Below are 22,500 nucleotides of genomic sequence, written 5' to 3'. Positions count from 1 at the left end.
TACGAGAATGTGTAAAAATCGTTACTAGTCAGAAAGAGTAAATTATGTGCGCGCGCACACACACACACACACATAGGTACAAATATACAAGCAGTCTAGCCATTTTTTTTTCCAAATGAGATTACAAACTGGATTTCGCAAGATAATGGGTAGTACAAACTAGAGTGTTAGTTATTTCCCTGATTTTGTATACTGATGCCACTGGTGGTATTTTCAAAAAATTAATATCAGTTATATACTTACATATATATATATATATATATATATATATAAGATATAAAATTTAAAATACGAAATTTGATAATTGTTTTAATACCACATGGTATGCACATGAATACGTTTGTGCTATCTGTTATCATACGAAATCATGTTCACATTCACTCGAACAGATAGTTCAACAACCAGTACTATTCAAACTATAACTGAATATTTGCAATTTTTTTTTAAACTATTGGTATCGTTCAACTGCCAGAAGAAATCATACATCAACTAATATAGTATTGGTAACACATTCTATTTCGTTACTCACACGTATACATACATATATGTATATATGTGTATGTAAGCATATGTAAATGCATATTTATGCATATAATAGAATACACCCAAGATAAAAGTATTTGTATTATTTCTTATAACTTGCATTGTTTTGGCTTTTAGAAAAATTACGAACGCTAATAACACAGCTTCGCCGAAGAGATATGTGGATCTCACGGGGGGAAATTTTAAAGCAAGGTTCAATAATCACACCTTAAGCTTCAGACACTGGGATAAACGAAGAACTACCAAATTATCCAGTCATATATGGTTTTTAAAAGAACAATGTGTTAGCCATGGGATTTACTGCAAGATAATGGCTAAGTGTAAACCTTACACCAACGGTAGTGGCAAGTGTGGTCTTTGTGATATGGAAAGATGGCTCATCTGGAAAAGTTCCTTGGACCCCGCTACATGTCTAAATTCGAGAACTGAATTTTTGGGATCATGTCCACATATGGCCAAATACCTGTTACCTGTTACCAAATACCTGTTTTGGTCCCCACAAGATTAGGGATAGAATCTTCATTTTTACTATGTTCCTGCACAAGCTTTCCTTATGTCTTAACATTTTTTTTATTATTTTATATATATATTTTTCATTTTTCTTTTTTAATTGTTTGAATGTGTACGTGTGTGAGTATGTGTATATGTATGTATATATTAAATGTGTATGTGTGTGTATATATGTGTACGCGAGTTTGTATGTATATGAGTGTAGGACTGTGTCCGGTGCATAAAAGTGACTTTCGTGCATACGTCTCTTTCTTTTATACAGATATGCATATGCTTGTATATCTGCGGTTGTAGGTGTGTAACAGAAGGATGTATATGTATACATATGTGTGTGTCCTTAGTCCTTAGTCTATCCCACGTCTGGTGGCGCATTGGGCAGACAACAATCTCTACTGATCTCTATCGGCAGCCTCACTCTCTCGATGTTTTCCCATTTTCTGTTTATTACTGCTATGTCTGCTTTGAACGATCTGCGCCATGTGTGTGTATATATGTACATATATGTATATACGTATATGCGGAAGTGCGAATGTATGTCTATGTATATATATATATATATATATATATATATATATATATATATATAATTTGAGTGAATTCAATACGAGCGGAAAACTAGAGGAACATGACCTATTAACCAGCAGAATATTCAATATATATGCGCACTTTCTTCGACATTAATAAAACAACATAAAGCTCAACTTAATAGAAGTATTGATAACATACAAGCATATAGACATATATATATATATTTATAAGCCCGTAAAAATCTAAAAATATTTTAAAACATTTATAAATACATAGGCATTTAAAAAAATATATAGATAATATAAACACATAGATATACACATAATTAGATATAAAAACGTCGATATTATATAAGACATAATGAATTATAAATTCACACGGTATATCATAGAGGAATAAAATTTACAGGTTAGAACACAAGCATATAAAATATTTAAAATATTTGAAATATTTAAAAACACGAAATGCCGCTAAGTATTTCGGCTAACGCGCTGAAGATTCTGCCAGCTCGCCGCCTTAAATAATAATAATAATGATAATAACGTATGTATACTAGTCTGTGTTTATACCGCTTTATATGTTTATGAACGTTGCATAGCTGAAGAAATTCCTGCCATAATAATATTTCAGAGACGTTGCAACCCCCCCACCCTCCTTGTCCCCCCCTCCTCTCTCTCTCTCTTTCTCTCTGGTATTTTGATTAAGATTTGTTATGAAATTTATTGCAAAGTCTAACCTTCACGACCACCAGTAACAGACCGTAACGTGTATTTTGTTTTTTGCAGGTCGAAGCTTAGTTCCGGGTATCCGGCAGCTTCACATTCCTTAATCACTATTTCTAAAGCTTCTTTGTCTTGTTTTTGACGTGCTTGCTTCATTTCTTCTCGCAATATATGAGGGCTTTTGAAACCTGTTAAAAATGTTCAGAGAATTGGAATATTGTGAAATATATCATATAGTATTCTTTTATTTTTCGTCAGATAAACTTTCGAAATATTAATCACAGTAGAGAAGTGTCGTATTTCGTATCAAATAGAAATATTAAATTTTAAGAAGAAACTTCATATTTTCGCTTTAAACTATAGATATTTCAAAATTATGTAGTATTGCCTATTTGTAGTTTCTTATACCAGTTCGACTGAGAGATAATTATTATAAAAGATCAAGCTAAAATTGTTAACATTAGTTTTAGAAAAAAGAAGAATAATGTTATTTAAACTATCAACTCTACATCTTACCTTTAAGGAAAATTGAAATTGAAATATTGAAATTGAAAAATAATTTTATTTCCATAATAATTTGCATAGGAAATATTTTTTATATGAAATAATATTTTTTAATGCTTAATTCACATATTTGATAATAATTTTCATATTAATACTTCATTGACAAAAAATTATAATTCTAACCTCCTGCACCACCTTGTAATATGATGAGAAAGTCTCGGGCTTCTTGTATATCTGAATCAAGTTCTGGTATACCAGCTGACACGCAGTCATTAATTGTTTTTTCTAACTTTACGACATCTTTCTCTTTAATTGCATTTCTTAGTTTTTCCAAAAGGTTCTCTGTAGTCTTAGCATCTAATAACCAAATTAAAATAATTTATAAAGTGTTTTAGTTTACTGATTGCACTAATTATTTAAAATCTCATATGTTCTTTATAAAATGTCCGAACGTTTTTCAAATTCCAATATTTAGTTATATAAATAGGACTACATTTTGATAGAATTATCATCCTTATAAAATCATTCGCCCACTTTTTTATGACGTTTCAATTTTAATTGAACATGATGAGAATTGACTTTCTTACACATTATAATGTCATTTACGTACTTCGTGATGTCATTTAAAGATTCTTTTTGTAATTTAATTAACATTCTATAATTTGAATTTAACTGATAAAGATGCTGGTTATTAAAGACATGTAGATAGACATGAAACCGCTAACCTTCACTATGTCCACCTAAACTTTGCAGAACACGCCTGGCTTTACGAAGAGTAAAAGAAATCTCAGGAAACTTGGCCTTTTCACTCTTATTAATAGCTTTTACCAATTCTTGAACGTCTTTCTGTCTAGAAGCGTCTTTCAGCCAGGCACGTAGTGCGTCAGGAGATTTAGAATCTGATAGTCACAAAATGATTATTTAATAAAGAAATGTTGTTTAGAAATATCTCACACTCATACGCGTGCGCACATACACACATTTTGTATTTTTGTGTATCAAATACATACATATGAGGGGAAGTCAAAAGTTACCCGCACTTTCACCATAACATCTTTAATATGATCACACTGCCTTCTGTGCATGCGTGCTTATAGTTGGTAGTATTGTGATCGTGTGATCGAAGTTTGAGCCTCATCGCGCCATTTGTCTTTCTGGCTTTACAGTGGCCGCTTCACTAGCAATGCTCACCAAAAAAAGAACGAAGAGCAGTGATCCGATTTCTCTGGTGGGAAGGTGTGTCAGGTGTTGAAATTCATCGGAGGCTTTTAGCACAATACGGGGACAGTACACTACCGCGTAGAAGTGTGTATGAGTGGATCGAGAAGTTTAAAAATGGCCGGACAAGCGTGACGAACGAAGAGGGAGCAGGACACCTATCAACTTCCACCATTGACGAGAAGATTCAGCAAGCTCGAGAGACTGTAATAGTGAACCGGTTCACCATTACCATCTCCCGAGTCACTGTTCTTTGTCCTTCATTGGCGCACAATACTAGTGGAGCAGGGATGCTTACACTGTAAAACCAGAAAGAAAAATGGCGTGATCAGGCTCAAACTCTGATCACGTGACCACAATACCACCAACTCTAAGCACGCATGCGCAGAAGGAAGTGTGACAGTAACAAAACTATGCTATGGCGAAAGTGCGGATAATTTTTGACTTCTCGTATGCACACACACACACACACACACACACACACACACACACACACACACATATATATATATATATACATATAAACAATGGGCACTTGTGATACGTATTTACTGTGTAGAAACAACATGTCGCTGCAAAATGCTGTGACAGCATTTCGAAATTGACTATTTCGTAAGCTTTGCAGATTTGACTGGGAGAGTATACTGTCAAGCTTTTTCCGAGATTATACAATGTGAAGACGTATGTACACTTACAACCCAAACATTTACAAACCCACCTCCTACATAAACATACATACATACATGTATGTATGCATGTATGTATATATGCATGTACGTATAGGATTTTCGGACTAAAGTTGGAAAAGAAAACAGAGTCACCCATCCAAAAGTTTTTAAAGTATTTTATGAATTTAAAAGTATGAACTAATCATGGCTGGGAGATAGCAGTTTATTCAAATTAGCCGCTTTTAGCTTTCACCACGGCCTCATGGTGGCTATTAAACCTGGTGTATGCATTCCTTACTATACCCCTGTGAAGACCTTCGAACATCTCCATGATCTTCGCAAGCAGTTATCCTTGGTGTTGCAGACAGAGTAATTGGTGTCTTTCTCAACACACAGTAATCCATGGGATTACAATCAGAGGAATTTATGAAGTAAAAATTGGGGCTAGTAAAGTCGTAGAAATTCTTCGACAACTACTTCTGACTTTTCCGGAGGTATGGCAAGGAGCCGAATGGGATATATGGTACATATACGTATGTGCTATATATAGAGAGAGAGAGGAGTGAGGGAGGGGAGAGGGGAGGAGAGAAGGGGGAGAAGGGGAGGAGAGAAGGGGAGGAGAGAAGGGGAGGAGAGAAGGGGAGGAGGGAAGGGGAGGAGGGAAGGGGAGGAGGGAAGGGGAGGAGGGAAGGGGAGGAGGGAAGGGGAGGAGGGAAGGGGAGGAGGGAAGGGGAGGAGGGAAGGGGAGGAGGAGGAGGAGGAGGAGGAGGAGGAGGAGGAGGAGGAGGAGGAGGAGGAGGAGGAGGAGGAGGAGGAGGAGGAGGAGGAGGAGGAGGAGGAGGAGGAGAGAAATAGGAAGAGATATAGACAGAAAATGAAATAATATTAATCCATATAAAACAATACTAAATTATTACAATAATAGCTTTGCAAATAAATGTCTCAATTTGCATTCGGAATGCAATATTTTTTTATCTTCAAAGAGAGCACTCGCAATATATTCCCAACCTTTTGTGGTATTGTCCAGGTTACCCAAAATTTGTTGAGCATTTTCAATTTCTGAGTCTAATTCTGGTAATCCTGCTGCAATTGCCTCGTTTATAATTCTTTCCAAACTTAGTCTGTCTTTTCGTCTAATAGCTCGCTTCATCTTATCCGCAATGACTTCTGCATTTTTTACTCCTTCAAGATGTAAAGCGAAGTTACACATTCAAACATTGCTTCGTATTAAAGATCGTCATGCACCGATATATACATTTAAATGACAATCATGACTCAAAATTTGATATTTCAATTGCATCTTTCAAAATATGACAAAATCAAAAATCTGTTTATATAATTTACACATTTTACTGAAAACTTCTAGAAAATAATGTATTAAGAAATCTGGTAGAAAATTAAATGCTTTGAATTAATAATTTATTTTATTTCTGAAAATAAACGTCATCACGCTGCTAACCTCCTCGTCCACCGCCCAAACTCGTCAAAGTATCTCTAGCTTTTCGAAGTTCCAACCCTAGTTCTGGATAGACAGCTTCCTCACAATCAATAATAACAGCTTCTAATTTGCCTTGGTCTTTTTCGTCGATGGCCATTTTTAACCGACTTCTCAATGCATCGGGAGTCATGTAGGCTAATAAATTGAGAAACCACATAAAATTATTTTGAAGGACCTAGATATCACAATTTATAAACCATTTAGTTTAAAGTAATTCATAAGTTACTTTTTTCTATTATTATACATCGCACAGAATATTACATACATTGTATGAATATACTTAGAAATAAAATATTTATGAAATGTCTAATTGAATGATAAAGTTTCAAAACAAATAAAAGGGCAAATAAAAGTGCTAACCTCTACGACCACCACCTAACTTTTTCAAGATGTCCCTAGCTCGGCTTATATCAGAATCCAATTCAGGAAATCCAGAGGCAACACATTCATTAATAATTCTTTCCAGAGTCGGCCTGTTTTTCTGTAACATTGCAGACTGCAATTTTTCACGCAAACCTTCTGGGGTTTTATGTCCTGAGAATATGTTTGAAATTATAATAAAATGAAATTCCACAAAATAGAAATTATTCGTGCTTGTGTTCAATATAAGTGTTTATCGGTCCCTTGTTCAAGGTATAATTGTTTTGAACGTGATTATTCTTTTATTCTCTAATTTAATAATTTGATTGCAGCCATGCTGGAACACCGCCTTGAAAGGTTTTAGTCGAACAAATCGACCTTGGGACTTATTTTTTAAGCCTAATACTTATTCCATGGACCTTTTTCGTCGAAGCACTAAGTTACAAGGACGTAAACACACCAGCACCGGTTGTTAAGCGGTGATGGATGACAAACAAAGACACAATATATATACGTATATATATATATATATATATATATATATATATATATATATATATAGATAGATAGATAGATAGATAGATAGATAGATAGATAGATAGATAGATAGATATATATACATACATATACATGTATGTATGTGTCTATATATATATATATATATATATATATATATATACGACGGGCTCCTTTCTGTTTCCATCTACTGAATCCACTCTCAAGGCTTTGGTCGGCCTGACACTTGCTCAAGGTGCCACACAGTGGGACTCAGCCTGGAACCATGTGGTTAAGAAGCAAGCTTCTTACCACACAGCCACGCCTGCGCCTAAATGAGGAAATTTTAATACTATTTAACAAATTCTCAACACGACCACGCAGAAATATATGCACGTAGATGTTCATATGTACGTCACATTTATACAAATCTTATTTATATACGGTTTGCACTGAAGAGCATTCTCACACTTTACTCTCAGTTGATCAAACGTTATTTGGAAATATAGTTATCTACGCGGTGTTGTTAAAGAGTATGAGGTTCCGTTAGACAACAACCTGTTCGGAAAATGACCTGTAGACAAATTGTGTTGTAAACATATCTTCAGTTTGATTAAATAACTGTGAAATGGCTTTTTAAAAAGCAGTCTTGCTTTGCAGAAGCAACGTAAATATTAAGGTTGTTTTGCTTCAAAACTTAGAAGCAAAGAAATAATTCACGGAATCTTTTTACTATTTCATATTATGGTTTAAGTAAGTATTTATTGATACAAAATTTTATTATTTCTGTTTGCTTAATTTTCCTAAACATTCCTCAAGTTCTTACTGCAAACCACCCCAAACGTATTTTTACAGATTCGCAAGTTTCTGAACAGATGTAGTTTTTCATGCCAGTTACGAAAATCACAATTTCTGAAGAAATAAATAATAAAAATGTTACGAAACTTTAAAGCCAAACTTTTTTGTAATTTTAGCCAGTCAGATCTAACCTTTCTCTTCACACTGTGGAGATATTACTGATAGTGCCATGCTTTTTCTTTTCCGTTTCTTTTTTCTTTTTGCAAAAATTGACAATTACATTAAATCATATTCTGGCTTACAATGCGTTTCTTACACATGCTTTTTAATTGAACTGAATTAAGCTTTGTAAGTGCTTGACTAAAAGAGGATTAGAAGCCTAAGAAGATGACAGCTTAAAATAGACCTGATAAAACATTGCGTAGAATTTGAATTTAAGAAGTGTTTTCAACGTCTTTCAATGATGGCAGGCGAATCAGACGTACAGTAGTTCGTTGTAGGATATAAATAACATTACCACTTGCTTATCAGGAAACTTGTAAGTTCGATCAAACACACAAACAAACTAAGATGAGTGACTACAATACCCTGCCTCCGCGTACGCGCGCAAAGTATTTGACGAAAATGTTTGAAGCATTTGACGAAAGAAAATTAAAACAGACTTTTTGCAATGAAATTTTGCGATACTAACCCTAAATCCTAACTCTGAACAGTAACCCAAAATCCTATCCCAAGCCCTAATCCTAATCTCAAAACGGTTGTGATTTTGGTAGCTAGAATGAAAAACTACATATGTGTACAAATTTTAAATAAAATTGTAAGCGGAAGTTTAAACCGAAAACCTTTCCTAACGATTTAATTAATACGCAATTAACGATTCAATTAATGCGCTATTAAAAATAATAGATGTGATTTGCAGAAACTAATTGCTAACCTCCGAGGCCACCTCCTATGCTTTGCAAAGTTGTTCGAGCCCTACGAAGGTCGCTACCCAGTTCAGGGTAACCAGCACCTTCGCATTCATCAATGGCTTTCTCCAAATGTAATCTATCTTTCCAGTTGACTGCTTGTTTGAGTTTATCACGTAAAGCTTTCGGTGACATTTTACCTGAGGCAATCATAAATAAATCATAAAATAAATTACAAAATTACCTGAGGCAATCATAAAATAAATAAACATTGGAGAGCGGGAAACAGTAATAATGTATAATTAAAGCAAATATTAAATTAACTGTGTTATTCACTAGTGGAGATTGTAACACACGCAATTCAACACATTACAAAAACATTGTGAAAACAATCTAATATTATATGTGCAGATGACACATAAAAATTGTTTCTTTGATACATAACCAGACATTTCTAATTAGCTCCTACCTTTTAATACTAAATTTACATGTCTTCAATGTGTAATGTACAGCGAAACAAAATTTATGTCAAACTAATAAATCTGGAATTGTTAAATGAAATTATTTTAATCCAATTAAAATATCTGATCCTTCGCTTTTATTGATAGTATTTGTTAGAATTTTCACATTATTTTGTTTGGGGGCATCAATTCTCTGTTTGCATAATAGTTGTTGTTTAGTTTTTAGAACCAAAACGTATTTAAGATTTTAATTCTTTCAAATATGTACAAAAAGAAAATTAATTACGGCATTAAGTAGAAAAAATTTACCAATTATGATTCAATGCAAATCGACTCTTTTAGAAATGTCAAAATATTCGAGTGAACCTAACCTCCAACTCCTCCTTCAAGTAGATCAAGTACATCTCTAGCTTCGTGTACTTCTGTTTCCAGTTCTGGAAAACCCGATGCTACACATTCATTTATAACGCTTTCCAAATGAGGTCTATCTTTCCATCTTACTGCCATCTTCAGTTTGCCACGTAAACTGTCAGGATTTTTTAGTCCTAACAAACCAAAAATATATTGACAATAAAAACACCTTTACTTTCCGTGAGCATTGTCATGTCAAAATGCTACATACTGGCTCGAATGTTTCCCTTATTCAAGGTACAATCAGGTTTATTTAATAAATACATTCACACAGTCCGATACGCAAGCACAATTTTATTTATATTAAAAATATACTCTGCATAAAAGTATACATCAATATACCTGTTCATGAAGACACTACCATCACATACACACACACTTACAACACACACACACACATACAGCACGCAACACAAACACACATACAGCACGCAACACAAACACACATACAGCACGCAACACAAACACACATACACACACAAACACACAAAACACATACATGTACACGCAACACTCATACATGTGAATATAATGTATTTTAATATTTCGCTCAGGTTTAGCGAGACTAATAATCTGGTGAACTCAAAATACATATGGTTCAGAACACAATGTTATATGAGTATAGAGTGGTAATAAAAAGAGATGAACCCGGAAAAAAACGTGGGGGGGGGGGATGCATGTAAGTTATGTATATATATGTATGTATGTCTATGTGTATATGTCTTGTATAGATGTCCGATGGGAGTACACAAAAGTAACCGGAAACGTTCTCTGTGGGACAAGCCCATTGTAGTTCAGGCTTCCCCCGCTAGAAGCCACTTGATGCGACCCTCAGGCATCAGTCTGCCGACCGGCAGCATTAGGTCTAGTCCTTCTGCCACGTGGTACGTCTTTATTTTGCAGTGCTTCGCCCTTGTTCGTCGATTTTTGCGATGGCTGAAACAAAGAAACAGCGTGCTTCCGTGAAATTCTGTTCTCCGCTGGGGCAAACGCGGCTGAAAAATGTTCATGCTTCAAACAGCTTACAAGTACGCTACCATGAGCAAAAGACAAATTTGCAAGTGGTTTTCACGCTTTAGGAATGGTCACTTGTCACTTGTAGATTACCCTCGTTCAAGGGCGATTAGCTTGTAGATTAACCTCGTTCACATCACGAAAATTCATGAAGTGATCTTGAAGGATTGTTGTTGAACAATTTACGAACTTGTTGATATGACTCGTGTATGCTGGAGCTCCTACCAACGAATTTTGAGCGAAGAATTGCAAATGAAAAGAATTGCAGTAAAATTTATACCTTGCTTACTCACGGAAAATCAAAAACTGTCACGACTGCATGCGTGTTGTGAACTGAAAGAACAGTCAGAAGTTGATCCGAACCTTTTTCCGAAGGTCATCACTGGGGACAAAAGCTGGTGCTACGGCTACGAACCGGAAACGAAAAAGCAATCAAGTCAATGGAAGCATTCAAGTGCGTCAAGTGAAGTCCAATGACAAGACGATGCTGATTTGTTTCATTGGTATGAAAGGAATTGTCCACACAGTATTTGCTCCTCTTGGTTAAACTGTTAACCAAACATTTTACTTGACAGTTCTAAAGCGTTTTCGAGAGGCAGTGAGACGAAAACGCCCTGAACGCAAAGTGGAGAGTGATGGTTTCATCACGAGAATGCGCCTGCACACACTTCCTTGAGTGTGAGACAAGTTTTGCCAAACATGGCATGACCTCACTTGTTCACCCTCTCTATTCATCCGATCTTGTTTCTTGCGACTTTTTTCTATTACCCCGGATGAATAAAGTTCTTAAAGGAAAACATTTTGCAGATGTGGAAGAGGTGAAGAAAAAAGCCGACGGTGGCGTTAAAAGGCATCACTTTGCAAGAGTTCCAGGACTGCTTCGAACAGTGGAAAACGCGGCTGGATCGATGCATTGCTTCAAATGGAGAACGCTCTGAAGGCAATAAAAGCGTAAACATGTAAAACTGAGTGAATAATATTGCAAAATTCCGGTTTCTTTCTTTTGGTTATCCCCTCGTATGTTATGTATATGTGTAGCTATATATATATATGTGTGTGTGTATGTATGTATATGTGTGTGTGTGTGTGTGTGTGTGTGTGTGTCTGTATGTCTACACACCCAAAATTCTTTAATTGATTCTCTGTTTTGTTCGAGTTTTAAAACGTCAAGCGACACGCATGATTACACTCTGAAGTCAAAACACAAAAACGTCTAAGAACTGGGCTAACCACTACTTATCCCAATAGTTTGTTTCTTTTCTTATCTCTTAAACAATCTCGATGACCTAACAAACATTTCGTTCTTTCCCCCTTAATCCAACAATTTTGGTGATTGACATATATACATACTTAAGCCACACACACATGTGTGACTATATAGATAAACACATGCGCTAATACTCCTATCTTTGCTTTGTGTGTATGTGATTGTCCGAGTACATTTGTGTACAGGCGTATGTGTACGGGCGTATACATGCATTTTTGTACATGTCTGTGTGCGTGCGCGCGTGAGTGTGTGCGTCTGTGTGAATACAAGTATATATCTATATCTATATATATATATATATGTATATGATCGAGTGTGCGCGTCTACCCCTATATCTCCCAATATGTGCATGCTTTTTAATACTTTGGGATAGAACTTTCCAAAATTATAAACATAAACTTTCTCACTTATAACGCCTGCATGTACTGAAAATGTAACTTTCCCAAATAAAGTACACTCCATATTCAAGGCTCTGATGAAGCTATAGGATGTTATCCTGGAACTCAACTAAGAGTCTCCTACATCATAGAGCAGAAGCAGTTGTAAGCTAATGAAGTTCATTACATAACATTTGTTTTTTCCGGTGTCATCTCTTTAATTTCTGTGTAATTACATTATATTCATATTTCAGTAATTATGCTATTAAATTCTTGTCATATTTTCACGTCGACCCCTCACATAAATATTCATACATGCATTTCACTGATCCTCAGAACGTAAATTCAGTGGGAATCACTGACAACCACCTTGATATCAGTGTCAAAACCGTCCTGTGGTATTACAATGATGTTTTTATAAACAGATACCATGCACCACACAATTCCTTGCGTATGCATATACTTACATATACACACACGCACGCGTAGATATTAATACCGGCATACACGCAAAAATACAGAATAGTGCATGTATGTTCACAGAATGTGCATACGTTTGCATATCGTTTTTCTTTACATTTCAATGAAAAAATCATAGCAGTCTAACCTCCACGACCTCCACCTAAACTCTCCAGTGCATTTCGAGCTTCGCTCAAATCTGAACTGATCTCAGGATATCCAGCTTCTTCACATTCAGATATAGAACGTTCTAAACTTGATCTGTCCTTCTGCCGCATTGCTGCATTTAACTCGTCTCGTAATTTTTCGGGTGACTTATGATCTGTCATTGAAATAATTATCATCAACAAAGGTGGAAACAAATATATTTATATTTTTCATTTTGCTTTGGTGTATTTATTTATTTATTTATTTATTTATTTTCTATTAATAGAAATTAATTTTGATATAAAATAATTTTAATAAAGACAAATAAAATAAAACATTCTCTTACCACACGCAGACTACTAAACTATTAAGGAAAAGTTGTTCTCTTAGACCAGGTATGTTTGTGTGATTAGGTTCGATTTATAACCACATGCTTTCCTCCAGTATCATCTACTATAGCTCTGGGCTAACCAATGCCTTATGAGTGAATTTGGTAGGCAGAAATTATAAAGAAACTTTTGTGTGCGCGTGTGTGTGTGTGTGCGTGTGTGCGTGTGTGTGTGTGTGGTGAGAGGGAGAGAGAGCGAGGGATAAGGATGGAGAGCAAGTGAATGTGAATGTGTGAGTGAGTGTGCAGATCATTTTTTCGAAGCTCTAACGATTTGCCCATCCTGCACCCTACATAATAATAATAATAATAATAATAATAATAATAATAATAATAATAATAATAATAATAATAATAATAATAATATTAATAATAATAATAATAATAATAATAATAATAATAATAATAATAATAATAATAATAATAATGGATGCTAAAACTTGTCTTAAAACATGAAAGCAAGAAAGCATCTTACTCAGTAACAAACAGGCAAAGGAATATCTAAGTGAATTCCAATTGAAACAAATTCAAGAATTAGACGAACTAGAAACACCTGCAGAAAAAGCTAAGCGCTTGAAAACCCGTGCAAAAATTGCTGCCTTAGATATTATGACTGAAAAATGGTATGGAAAACCTCTCAATGGCAAATACCCAAAGAGAGTGAATAATGCAGATATTGACAAATCCCTTACCCACCAATGGTTAATGGCCTATGGCTTGAAATCAGAAACAGAGGGGTTTATCATAGCAGCCCAAGATCAATGCCTACCTACAAAGAACTACCAGGCCAACATATTAAAGAACCGCAGCTCCCCATTATGTCGTATATGCCAACAACAAAATGAGACCATCGATCATGTTGTCTCCATGTGCAGTCTGCTTGCGCCTACAGAGTATCTCAACAGGCATGATAGAGCTGCACAATATATTCACTGGGTAATATGCAAAAACCTGGACTTGCCCCATGATAAAAACTGGTGGGAACACAAACCACCCCCAGTACTTGAAAATGATCACATTGTACTCCTCTGGAACTTCACCATTCAAACTGACAGAAAGATAGACGCAAATAGGCCAGACATCATACTGAAAGACTTCAGACAAAAATCATGCCTCCTCATTGATATGACTGTCCCAATCGATATAAACGTATTTGTCAAGACCTACCAAAAACTGAGCAAATATAAAGATCTTGAAATAGAAATAAGCAAGATGTGGAATCTGAAGACGAAAACAATACCTATTGTCATAGGTACACGAGGAATGATAGCAAAAGGGGCTGATTACTACCTAGCTCAGATACCAGGAAACCCCAAAATGGCTGAAGTTCAAAAGATAGTGCTCATGGGAACTGCCCATATCCTACGTAAAATACTGTCTATGTGATCTCAAATTTTAAAGCAAACACATAATTTTCTTATGGTTTCTTAAACATTCACTTGAACAAAACTGTACAAATCCAAATATATGGTACCCTAGGCATAACACCTACATGAACTTCTAACTTGTTGTCGCTTGAGGTCTCTGGGTGAGACTTGGATCCAACTTGTACAAATGCAAAACAAAAGTCAAGCATAAAATAATAATAATAATAATAATAATGATAATAATAATAATAATAATAATAATAATAATAATAATAATAATAATAATAATAATAATAATAAATGCCCTGGTGCAATACCAGGTACTTGTTCACATGGCTTCTGATTTTAACTGATTGGAAGTGTTATCATGTACATGTTTTGTCTTGGTAGAAAAGATGGGTTACAGCAAATATTCTGCTCAATACCACAGATTTGCTTGTCAGTTGTTTGACCATGACCAGTTGAGCATTTCCCTTAGTGGCTGGTGATATCTGTATTTCTGATCACGAGCAGAAACTGTAGGAGATAATCATAGCCATGTGGTGAGAGGAATTCTTTGGGGTTTGAATAATACACATTTGGAAATGTGTGTTTCGTTCGATCTCCTTAAACATGCCTCATTCAAGGGCCTTTTGAGCGAGACAGGCAACTCGGTCTGAAGAAAATTCTAACTGGGCTCCACCTTCAAGGTGAAACGCTGTTTATCTCGATATGAGATGACCGTGTCGCGCACATATGGTTGTGATGCATGTGCATGGTGTACCCTTATCAGACGGGTAGTGTTCTAAGTGTTCTGATTTCATTTGTAATAGAACTTCCAGATCTATTCAGGACCAATACTCTTGCCTATATTTTGTACACGTCCAGGAGAATGTCCCTTTTCACCAAGATCACACACACCACAACCCACCAGATGCCCAGCTAAGGAATGACACTGAGGCAGTATTATGGAGTTAAGGGATATATTCATCATCCCATTTGTAATTTGTACAACTAGATTGATAAACAAATATGTTCTAATGAATAATTTTTCCGACATATATTCCAAATGCATATTTACGGTATTACTAAACAAAAGCCAAAGCAAATTGTAAACACATGAATAAATGATGTTTATGTTACCCTCAGTTTCCTGATAATATCCCACAGTATCACGCGCTTTCTGTACATCAGCGTCTAATTCGGGAAAACCAGATGCTATGCACTCATTAATACTGTCCATAATTAAATCTTGATCGTTCTTTCTCATTGCCAGCTTCAGTTTCTCACGTAACAAATCAGGTGACTTACTTCCTGAAGTTTAAAAAATATAGTTTGTAAATTTTAAGTATTGTAGGTATTGTTAAATTAGTTGACTAATACAGCGATATACGATTTATTGTGGTGGGAGAATATATCACTGTATATCGACTGGAGATCTATTCCAACACAGGAATAAATGAGGTTAAATCGTCACTTCAAGTGGTTTGCATTATGTGTGTGAAAAACGCGCGCGCGAAAACACACGCATATATATATATATATATATATATATATATATATATATATATATATATATATATATATATATATATATATATATATTTATATACATACACATACACACAAACTTGCTACCAGTTCAAATATGCTTAACAGTTTAAGGCCTGGCCTAACCAGACTGGTGGGTATATGCATATATGTATTTATGTTATTTCTTTACTACCCACAAGGGGCTACACACAGAGGGGACAAACAAGGACAGACAAACGGATTAAGTCGATTATATCGACCCCACTGCGTAACTGGTACTTATTTATTCGACCCCGAAAGGATGAAAGGCAAAGTCCTATGTATGTATGTATGGATGGATGGATGAATGGATGGAAGGATGTATATGCTAAATGAGAGACGGAAGGTACGAGAATTTTTATTAACCACTACAAGTGTTTCGATACATCTAGCATCGATCCCTCACTGGCGGGATACTTAACAGCTGGTTCAGGAGCATCCGACGGTGCAGATGTGTCTCTTCGGGTTATAAACAGATATAATTCGTTAAAATAACAGTTCCGCAATGAATCTTCTCGTAACAAATGCAAAAAGAAATGAACACTACGTGAGCCTATTTCTTATGGGTGATATCAACTTCCACAATGTCAAATGGTCCGATGGTCTCATGTCTCAGGAATGACTCATTGCAAACAAGTACAGGTGGAGTCCCTGCTCAATCTCACCAATGCCCTATTCATGGAGCAAGTTGTACTCAGACCAATTAGGACGAATAACATTTTGGATCTCTGCTTCACAAACAATATGGACATAGTTCATGATGTGAAATTGACGCCGACATTAGTCTCGGATCACAACATAACAGAGCTGTCTATGTTTGGGCCAAAAGTTGTCAGAGACATACAGCCTACAGGAAGCACCCCAAATCTCTCTAATCTCAACTTCTACAAAGCAGAATGGAAATCGATCCAAAATGAGATCCGCACACAGGACTGGTTAAAATGTCTCTCCACACCAGACATTGGCATGAAACTAGAATATCTCATGTCTGTTGGGCAAACCATATGCCAGAAATATGTCCCACAGCACAAGGTCAACACAAAAAGAACAAGATTCCAAGGGAGAGGAAGATCCTCATCAGTCGACGGGCGAAAGTTGCAAATCGACTCAACCAACATCCCAAAAGTAGCGAAAGGTCCCGCCTAAAAACATCACTGATGGAGATTTAAAAAGGCCTGCAACAATACTATGTGAGGGAGAGGTTAAACAAATAAGCCTGGGTTATAAAAAACATTAAGCCAAACCCAAAGGCCTTTTTTCATTATGCGAAAGAAACAGCGTCAGCATGCTGCAATATAGGACACCTCTTCCAAAAGGATGGCTCCCTCACAGATAGTCAAACCAGGATGAGTGACGTACTGAATGACCAGTTCAAAAATGTCTTTACCACCCCATTGGAACACAGACAAGTGAACAAACCAGTGGATTTCTTTTCCGCTTCACCTATAACCAGCGAGACAGTTACGATGGAATACATCGACATTAGCGAATAAGATATACTATTAGCCATAGATGAGGTGGACGCAAAATCAACTGCTAGTCCTGATGGTGTCCCAGGAATCCACTTCAAATCGTGTAAGCGTGCCCTGGCAAAATCTCTACAGATTCTCTTCCACAGCTTTCTTGCAAATGTCAGACTGCCAAGCAAGCTGAAGGAGGGATAAAGGGGTAGCAGAGCAGATGCCAAAAACTCTAGGCCTATCTCTCTGACCTCATACATCAGCAAAGTCATAGAACGGATAGTCAGAAGGAAACTAATCGCATTCCTTGAAGAAAATATCTTGCTGAGTGATACCCAGCATGGCTTTCGACCAGGTAGGAGCTGCCTGACCCAGCTCTTACAGCACTATAACTGGGTGTTGAGGCATTTACTCAACAACTCAAATGTGGATGTAATATACCTTGATTTAGCAAAAGCTTTTGATATGCCACAAACTGCGTGATCTAGGCATAGCTGGAAAACGTGGAGAGTGGTTACATGACTTTCTGAAAGATAGAAGTTAAGCAGTAGTGGCCAATGGAACCACCTCAATGAAAACACAAAGAGGGAGCGGTATTCCACAGGGCACTGACTTGAGACCACTGCTTTTCATAGTAGCCCTCTCAGATATGCTTCAGCTGCCCGGATAGCCACCCTTGCTAGTTATGCAGACGATACGAAAGTCTCGCAGAAAATACAGAACCCTAGAGATGTTACACACCTGCAGCAGGAGTTAGACTCAATTTACAGATGGGCTGAGAATAATAATATGCAGTTTATAATAATATGCAGATAATAATATTCATATTATATGTATGCAATTATATATATATATATATATATATATATATATATATATATATATATATATATATATATATATATACGTATAAGTATTACCGTATGAAAAACTGAAACTATATTAAATGCAGACATATTGTGCGCAGTATATCTTTAAATAATATATGACAGATACTTTTAAGATACTTCTGGGTTGTATTTCGAGTATAATCTTCATGCAAATCTTAATACGAAAAAAGGATACAGCTAACCTCCACGACCACCTCCTAGGCTTTCTAAAGTTTCTCTGGCTTTTCGGAGGTCAGTCCCAATCTCCGGATACTCAGCCGCTTCGCATTCATGTATTGCTTTCTGCAAGGCAGGAATGTTCTTCTGCCTCATTGCCATCTTTAACTTATCTCGTAAAACATCGGGTGGTTTAAAATCTAATGATTGGAAAAATATTTGTGTGAATATAAATACATCATTCTTTTATGTGTGTGTGTGTGTGTGTGTGTGTGTGTGTGTGTGTGTGTGTGTGTGTGTGTGTAAAAAAAGGGGTCGAAGAATGAATTTAGTACATCTGCATTAATGGTTACAATTGTTTCGGTAACACTATGCTTTTAAGGTCAATGCATGAAAATGATTTCATGTGATAAGATATGTAATAATATATTGCGGTTGATTACATTTATAAGTATATTCACACACACACACACACACACACACACACATATATATATATATATATATATATATATATATATATATATATGTATGTATGTATGTATGTATGTATGCGCGCGTATACATGCATATATACCTATATATATTGTTGTATTTCGGGACGGTCATTTTTTTTTTTTTTGCCAAATAAACACACGCACTATATATTTTCTCTTCACTTGTTTATTGCTGTTCTTATCTTATTATTTCAACTCATGCCCATTGTTCGGAAATCTTTCGTCACACACCTGTGACTTCTTCACCGACACGTTTCCTTTTCGTGTGTGCTCTTACTCCACTTACTCCATTCAGAGAATGAAGTGGAAAAAATATATAGTGCGTGTGTTTATTTCTTTATCTGGCAACAAAAAAAGAAAACAACTATCCCGACATGCAACAATACCTGTTGCAACACACGATTTCACATCAAGAATCTTGCAAAATGAATTCATAAACCTACCTACATATATATTTATATAAATATATAAATACACATGTATACGCATTTGTGTGTGCACATATATTTATATAAATATATATATATACACACGTATACACATTTCTCTGTGTGTGTGTGTGTGTGTATGTGCGTGCGTGGGGGGTGGTCATTTGTATATTTCTGTGATCAATTTCTGGAAAATTCAGTAAATTGCTTTGGATTTTCAAATTTGGCTAACCTCCCGAAGTTCCTTTGAGTATATCCAACGTTTTTCTAGCTTGAAGAATATCATTGTCAAGTTCTGGCATACCAACTGCAATGCATTTACTAATTGCCCTTTGTATTACAGGTTTATCTTTTTGTGCAACAGCATTCTGTAAAATCTTACGAAGGTCATCTGGAGTTAGACTTCCTGGTAATCAAAATAAAGGATAGTGACATCATATAATCGTATGAAGAATTTTATACTCAACAGCTAATTTAGACTTATAGACTAAAGTAATTATGTGATTGTTTTAAATAAATATGATAAATCCAATAGCAAACAAGGCAACCTCTTACATTGCATTTCTACATAGTTTTTATTATATTGTAAGTTATTATAAAAGAAAGAGAATAACGTCTAGTACAAGGCTGCTGTTGCTAATCCCCACATCAACTCTGACTGAGCAGACTAATGACCAAACGTACTAATAAACGAATAAGGAACTTGATGTGCCTGAGATGGATCTTCCATGTTATATGAATCCGAGATAAAATTTCGGTAGGAAAAATGTATGAACAATTATAAAGACTCATCAACTGAAACAGAGACAATTAAGATGTATCAATAAGGATAAAATGTTGATATTAGAAGAGAGTGAAAGTGAAAGTGAGTGCAATTGGGTATGTCCCAAATATCTCTCTCAACAAAGAATAACTAAATCTTTGAGTATATTGCTTTTCACGCTCGGTTCTCGATTCAACCACTAGTTTGTACATATCCTATGATACGCAAAACACTTAATTCCTTAAGTGTATACTGCATTTTCGCAAATACTTATCACTTAAGATTTCACCGTCTGCATATTTCTATTTTCAATGCTTTGAAAAGAAGAAAATGACTGAAACGGAAACCGTATTGAACTCTGCATAACCATTTCCACACAGTTCTATAATTGTTTATGACAACTACATTATTTGATAGATTAGTGAATGTCAGAGCCTATTTCAGTCACAATATACATAGAAACAAAATTTTATTGCCAAAACAATGAATCTACTTAAAGAAAACAACCCAATTATTTTGGCAACTATTTAGAAGCGCATATAATGAGATACTCATGTTAATTCATGCAGCTAAATATTTCAATATCAAACCTCCACGACCTCCTCCGAGACTTTGCAGTGTATCTCTAGCTCTTCGTAGATCACCGGCAACCTCTGGATATGCACATTTCTCTGATTCATCAATGAGCCTTCTCAGAGCATTTTTATCTTTCAGTCTAACCGCAGATTTTATTTCATCGCGTAAAGTTTCAGGGGTTTTTGCTCCTAGTAAACAGAAATATTAGGCTTATGTCTCATATGACTTATTTGGAAATTTTAAGAATAAAGGTTTTATTGCGTAGAGTAGTACACACACACACACACACACACACACACACACACACACACACACACGCACACACATAAACACACACACACACACACACACACACACACACACACACACACACACACACGCACACACATAAACACACACACACACACACACACAGAAAATAGGGGATTTTGTTCATAACTTATTTGGTTAAGTCATCTTACACGTTATTCATGAATGGTGATATCCGTTATATAAGGAAAAACCTTATAAGCATATTATATTAGTAAATCAACAAAGATTGGATAATACCTGTAAATGATCTTTTCTACTCTAGGCACAAGGCCCGAAATTTTAGGTGGGGGTGGGGCAGTCGATTTCATCGAGCCAGTACGCAACTGGTACTTAATTTATCGACCCCGAAAGGATGAAAGGCAAAGTCGACCGCTAGGCATTTCGCCGGCGTGCTAACGTTTCTGCCAGCTGAAGTATTTGGTAAATAAAATGAAGGTACTTGGGTGTGCCTTTGGCTTCGTCAGAAATTTTAGAAAGTTCATAAGGTTAAGTTATAAATATAAATAGATACATATATACACACTTTTACATATACATATATATATATACATATATATATATACATGAATACATATGTATATGCATACAACGGAATCAATTATTATTATTATTAGGTGTATTATATTATTCTTATTAGATCAAGTATAAACAGAGAAAAGATAAAAATTATCAAGAGAAATAATAGTGAAATTCAAATAATCAAGCGTATCAGGGAAGGGGAGGGGTAGGGGAGCACCGCCAGTGTGAACATCTTTCCACTTTCCAGCTTTGTCGGAGCGGCTTTTGGTGAAGGATGGAGTTCGATGTTACTGCCCTCTTTTGAGTTTCTTGCCTAGATATTGGCTCATCCGGGATCTCAGCGAGCCAGAGGTCAAGTTCACGTTTGAAAACGTCTACATCCACTCCATCGAGGCTCCTCAGATGCTTCGGCAGACAGTTAAACAGCTGTGGGCCCTTGAAACCCAAGCAATTGCAGTCAGTTATGTAATAACATGCAATTAATTACCCGATAGTAAGAATTCAAAGTCGCACCGAAAAAGGCTTTAACACATTCCCAAAGTATATAGAGCGCAGGAGGAAATACTAGTAAAGTATATATACTAAAATCGTGAAGCATGTTACGTAATAAAAGGTTAATCAGATATGAGATACTAGCAATTCAAAATAAATAACTCTGAAAAAAGTTTTTGTGTGTTCGCAGAGAGTATTACCCACAGCGGCGCT

The 22,500-nt window shown here is 35.8% G+C and overlaps 1 protein-coding gene across 1 annotated transcript in view; it reads right to left on the bottom strand.

Moving 5' to 3' along the window:
* LOC106876157 (uncharacterized) overlaps nucleotides 1-22,500 on the bottom strand; it is a 301,548-nt gene that overhangs the window by 178,128 nt on the left and 100,920 nt on the right. The window contains exons 24-36 of the mRNA XM_089355802.1: nucleotides 20,979-21,152; nucleotides 19,858-20,031; nucleotides 18,727-18,900; nucleotides 15,766-15,936; nucleotides 12,890-13,063; nucleotides 9,585-9,758; nucleotides 8,779-8,952; nucleotides 6,552-6,725; nucleotides 6,153-6,326; nucleotides 5,702-5,875; nucleotides 3,533-3,706; nucleotides 2,991-3,164; nucleotides 2,318-2,491 (exon numbers count right to left, since the gene is read on the bottom strand). Coding sequence (XP_089211928.1) covers nucleotides 2,318-2,491; nucleotides 2,991-3,164; nucleotides 3,533-3,706; nucleotides 5,702-5,875; nucleotides 6,153-6,326; nucleotides 6,552-6,725; nucleotides 8,779-8,952; nucleotides 9,585-9,758; nucleotides 12,890-13,063; nucleotides 15,766-15,936; nucleotides 18,727-18,900; nucleotides 19,858-20,031; nucleotides 20,979-21,152 — 2,259 coding nt within the window. The remainder of the gene's footprint in view (nucleotides 1-2,317; nucleotides 2,492-2,990; nucleotides 3,165-3,532; nucleotides 3,707-5,701; nucleotides 5,876-6,152; nucleotides 6,327-6,551; nucleotides 6,726-8,778; nucleotides 8,953-9,584; nucleotides 9,759-12,889; nucleotides 13,064-15,765; nucleotides 15,937-18,726; nucleotides 18,901-19,857; nucleotides 20,032-20,978; nucleotides 21,153-22,500) is intronic.

The sequence above is a fragment of the Octopus bimaculoides genome, chromosome 7, assembly GCF_046866305.1.
Source record: "Octopus bimaculoides isolate indiv1 chromosome 7, ASM4686630v1, whole genome shotgun sequence".
Classification (NCBI taxonomy): Eukaryota; Metazoa; Mollusca; class Cephalopoda; order Octopoda; family Octopodidae; genus Octopus; species Octopus bimaculoides.
Note: the sequence above shows the minus strand (reverse complement) of the source record. Positions and strands in the feature narration are given on the sequence as shown.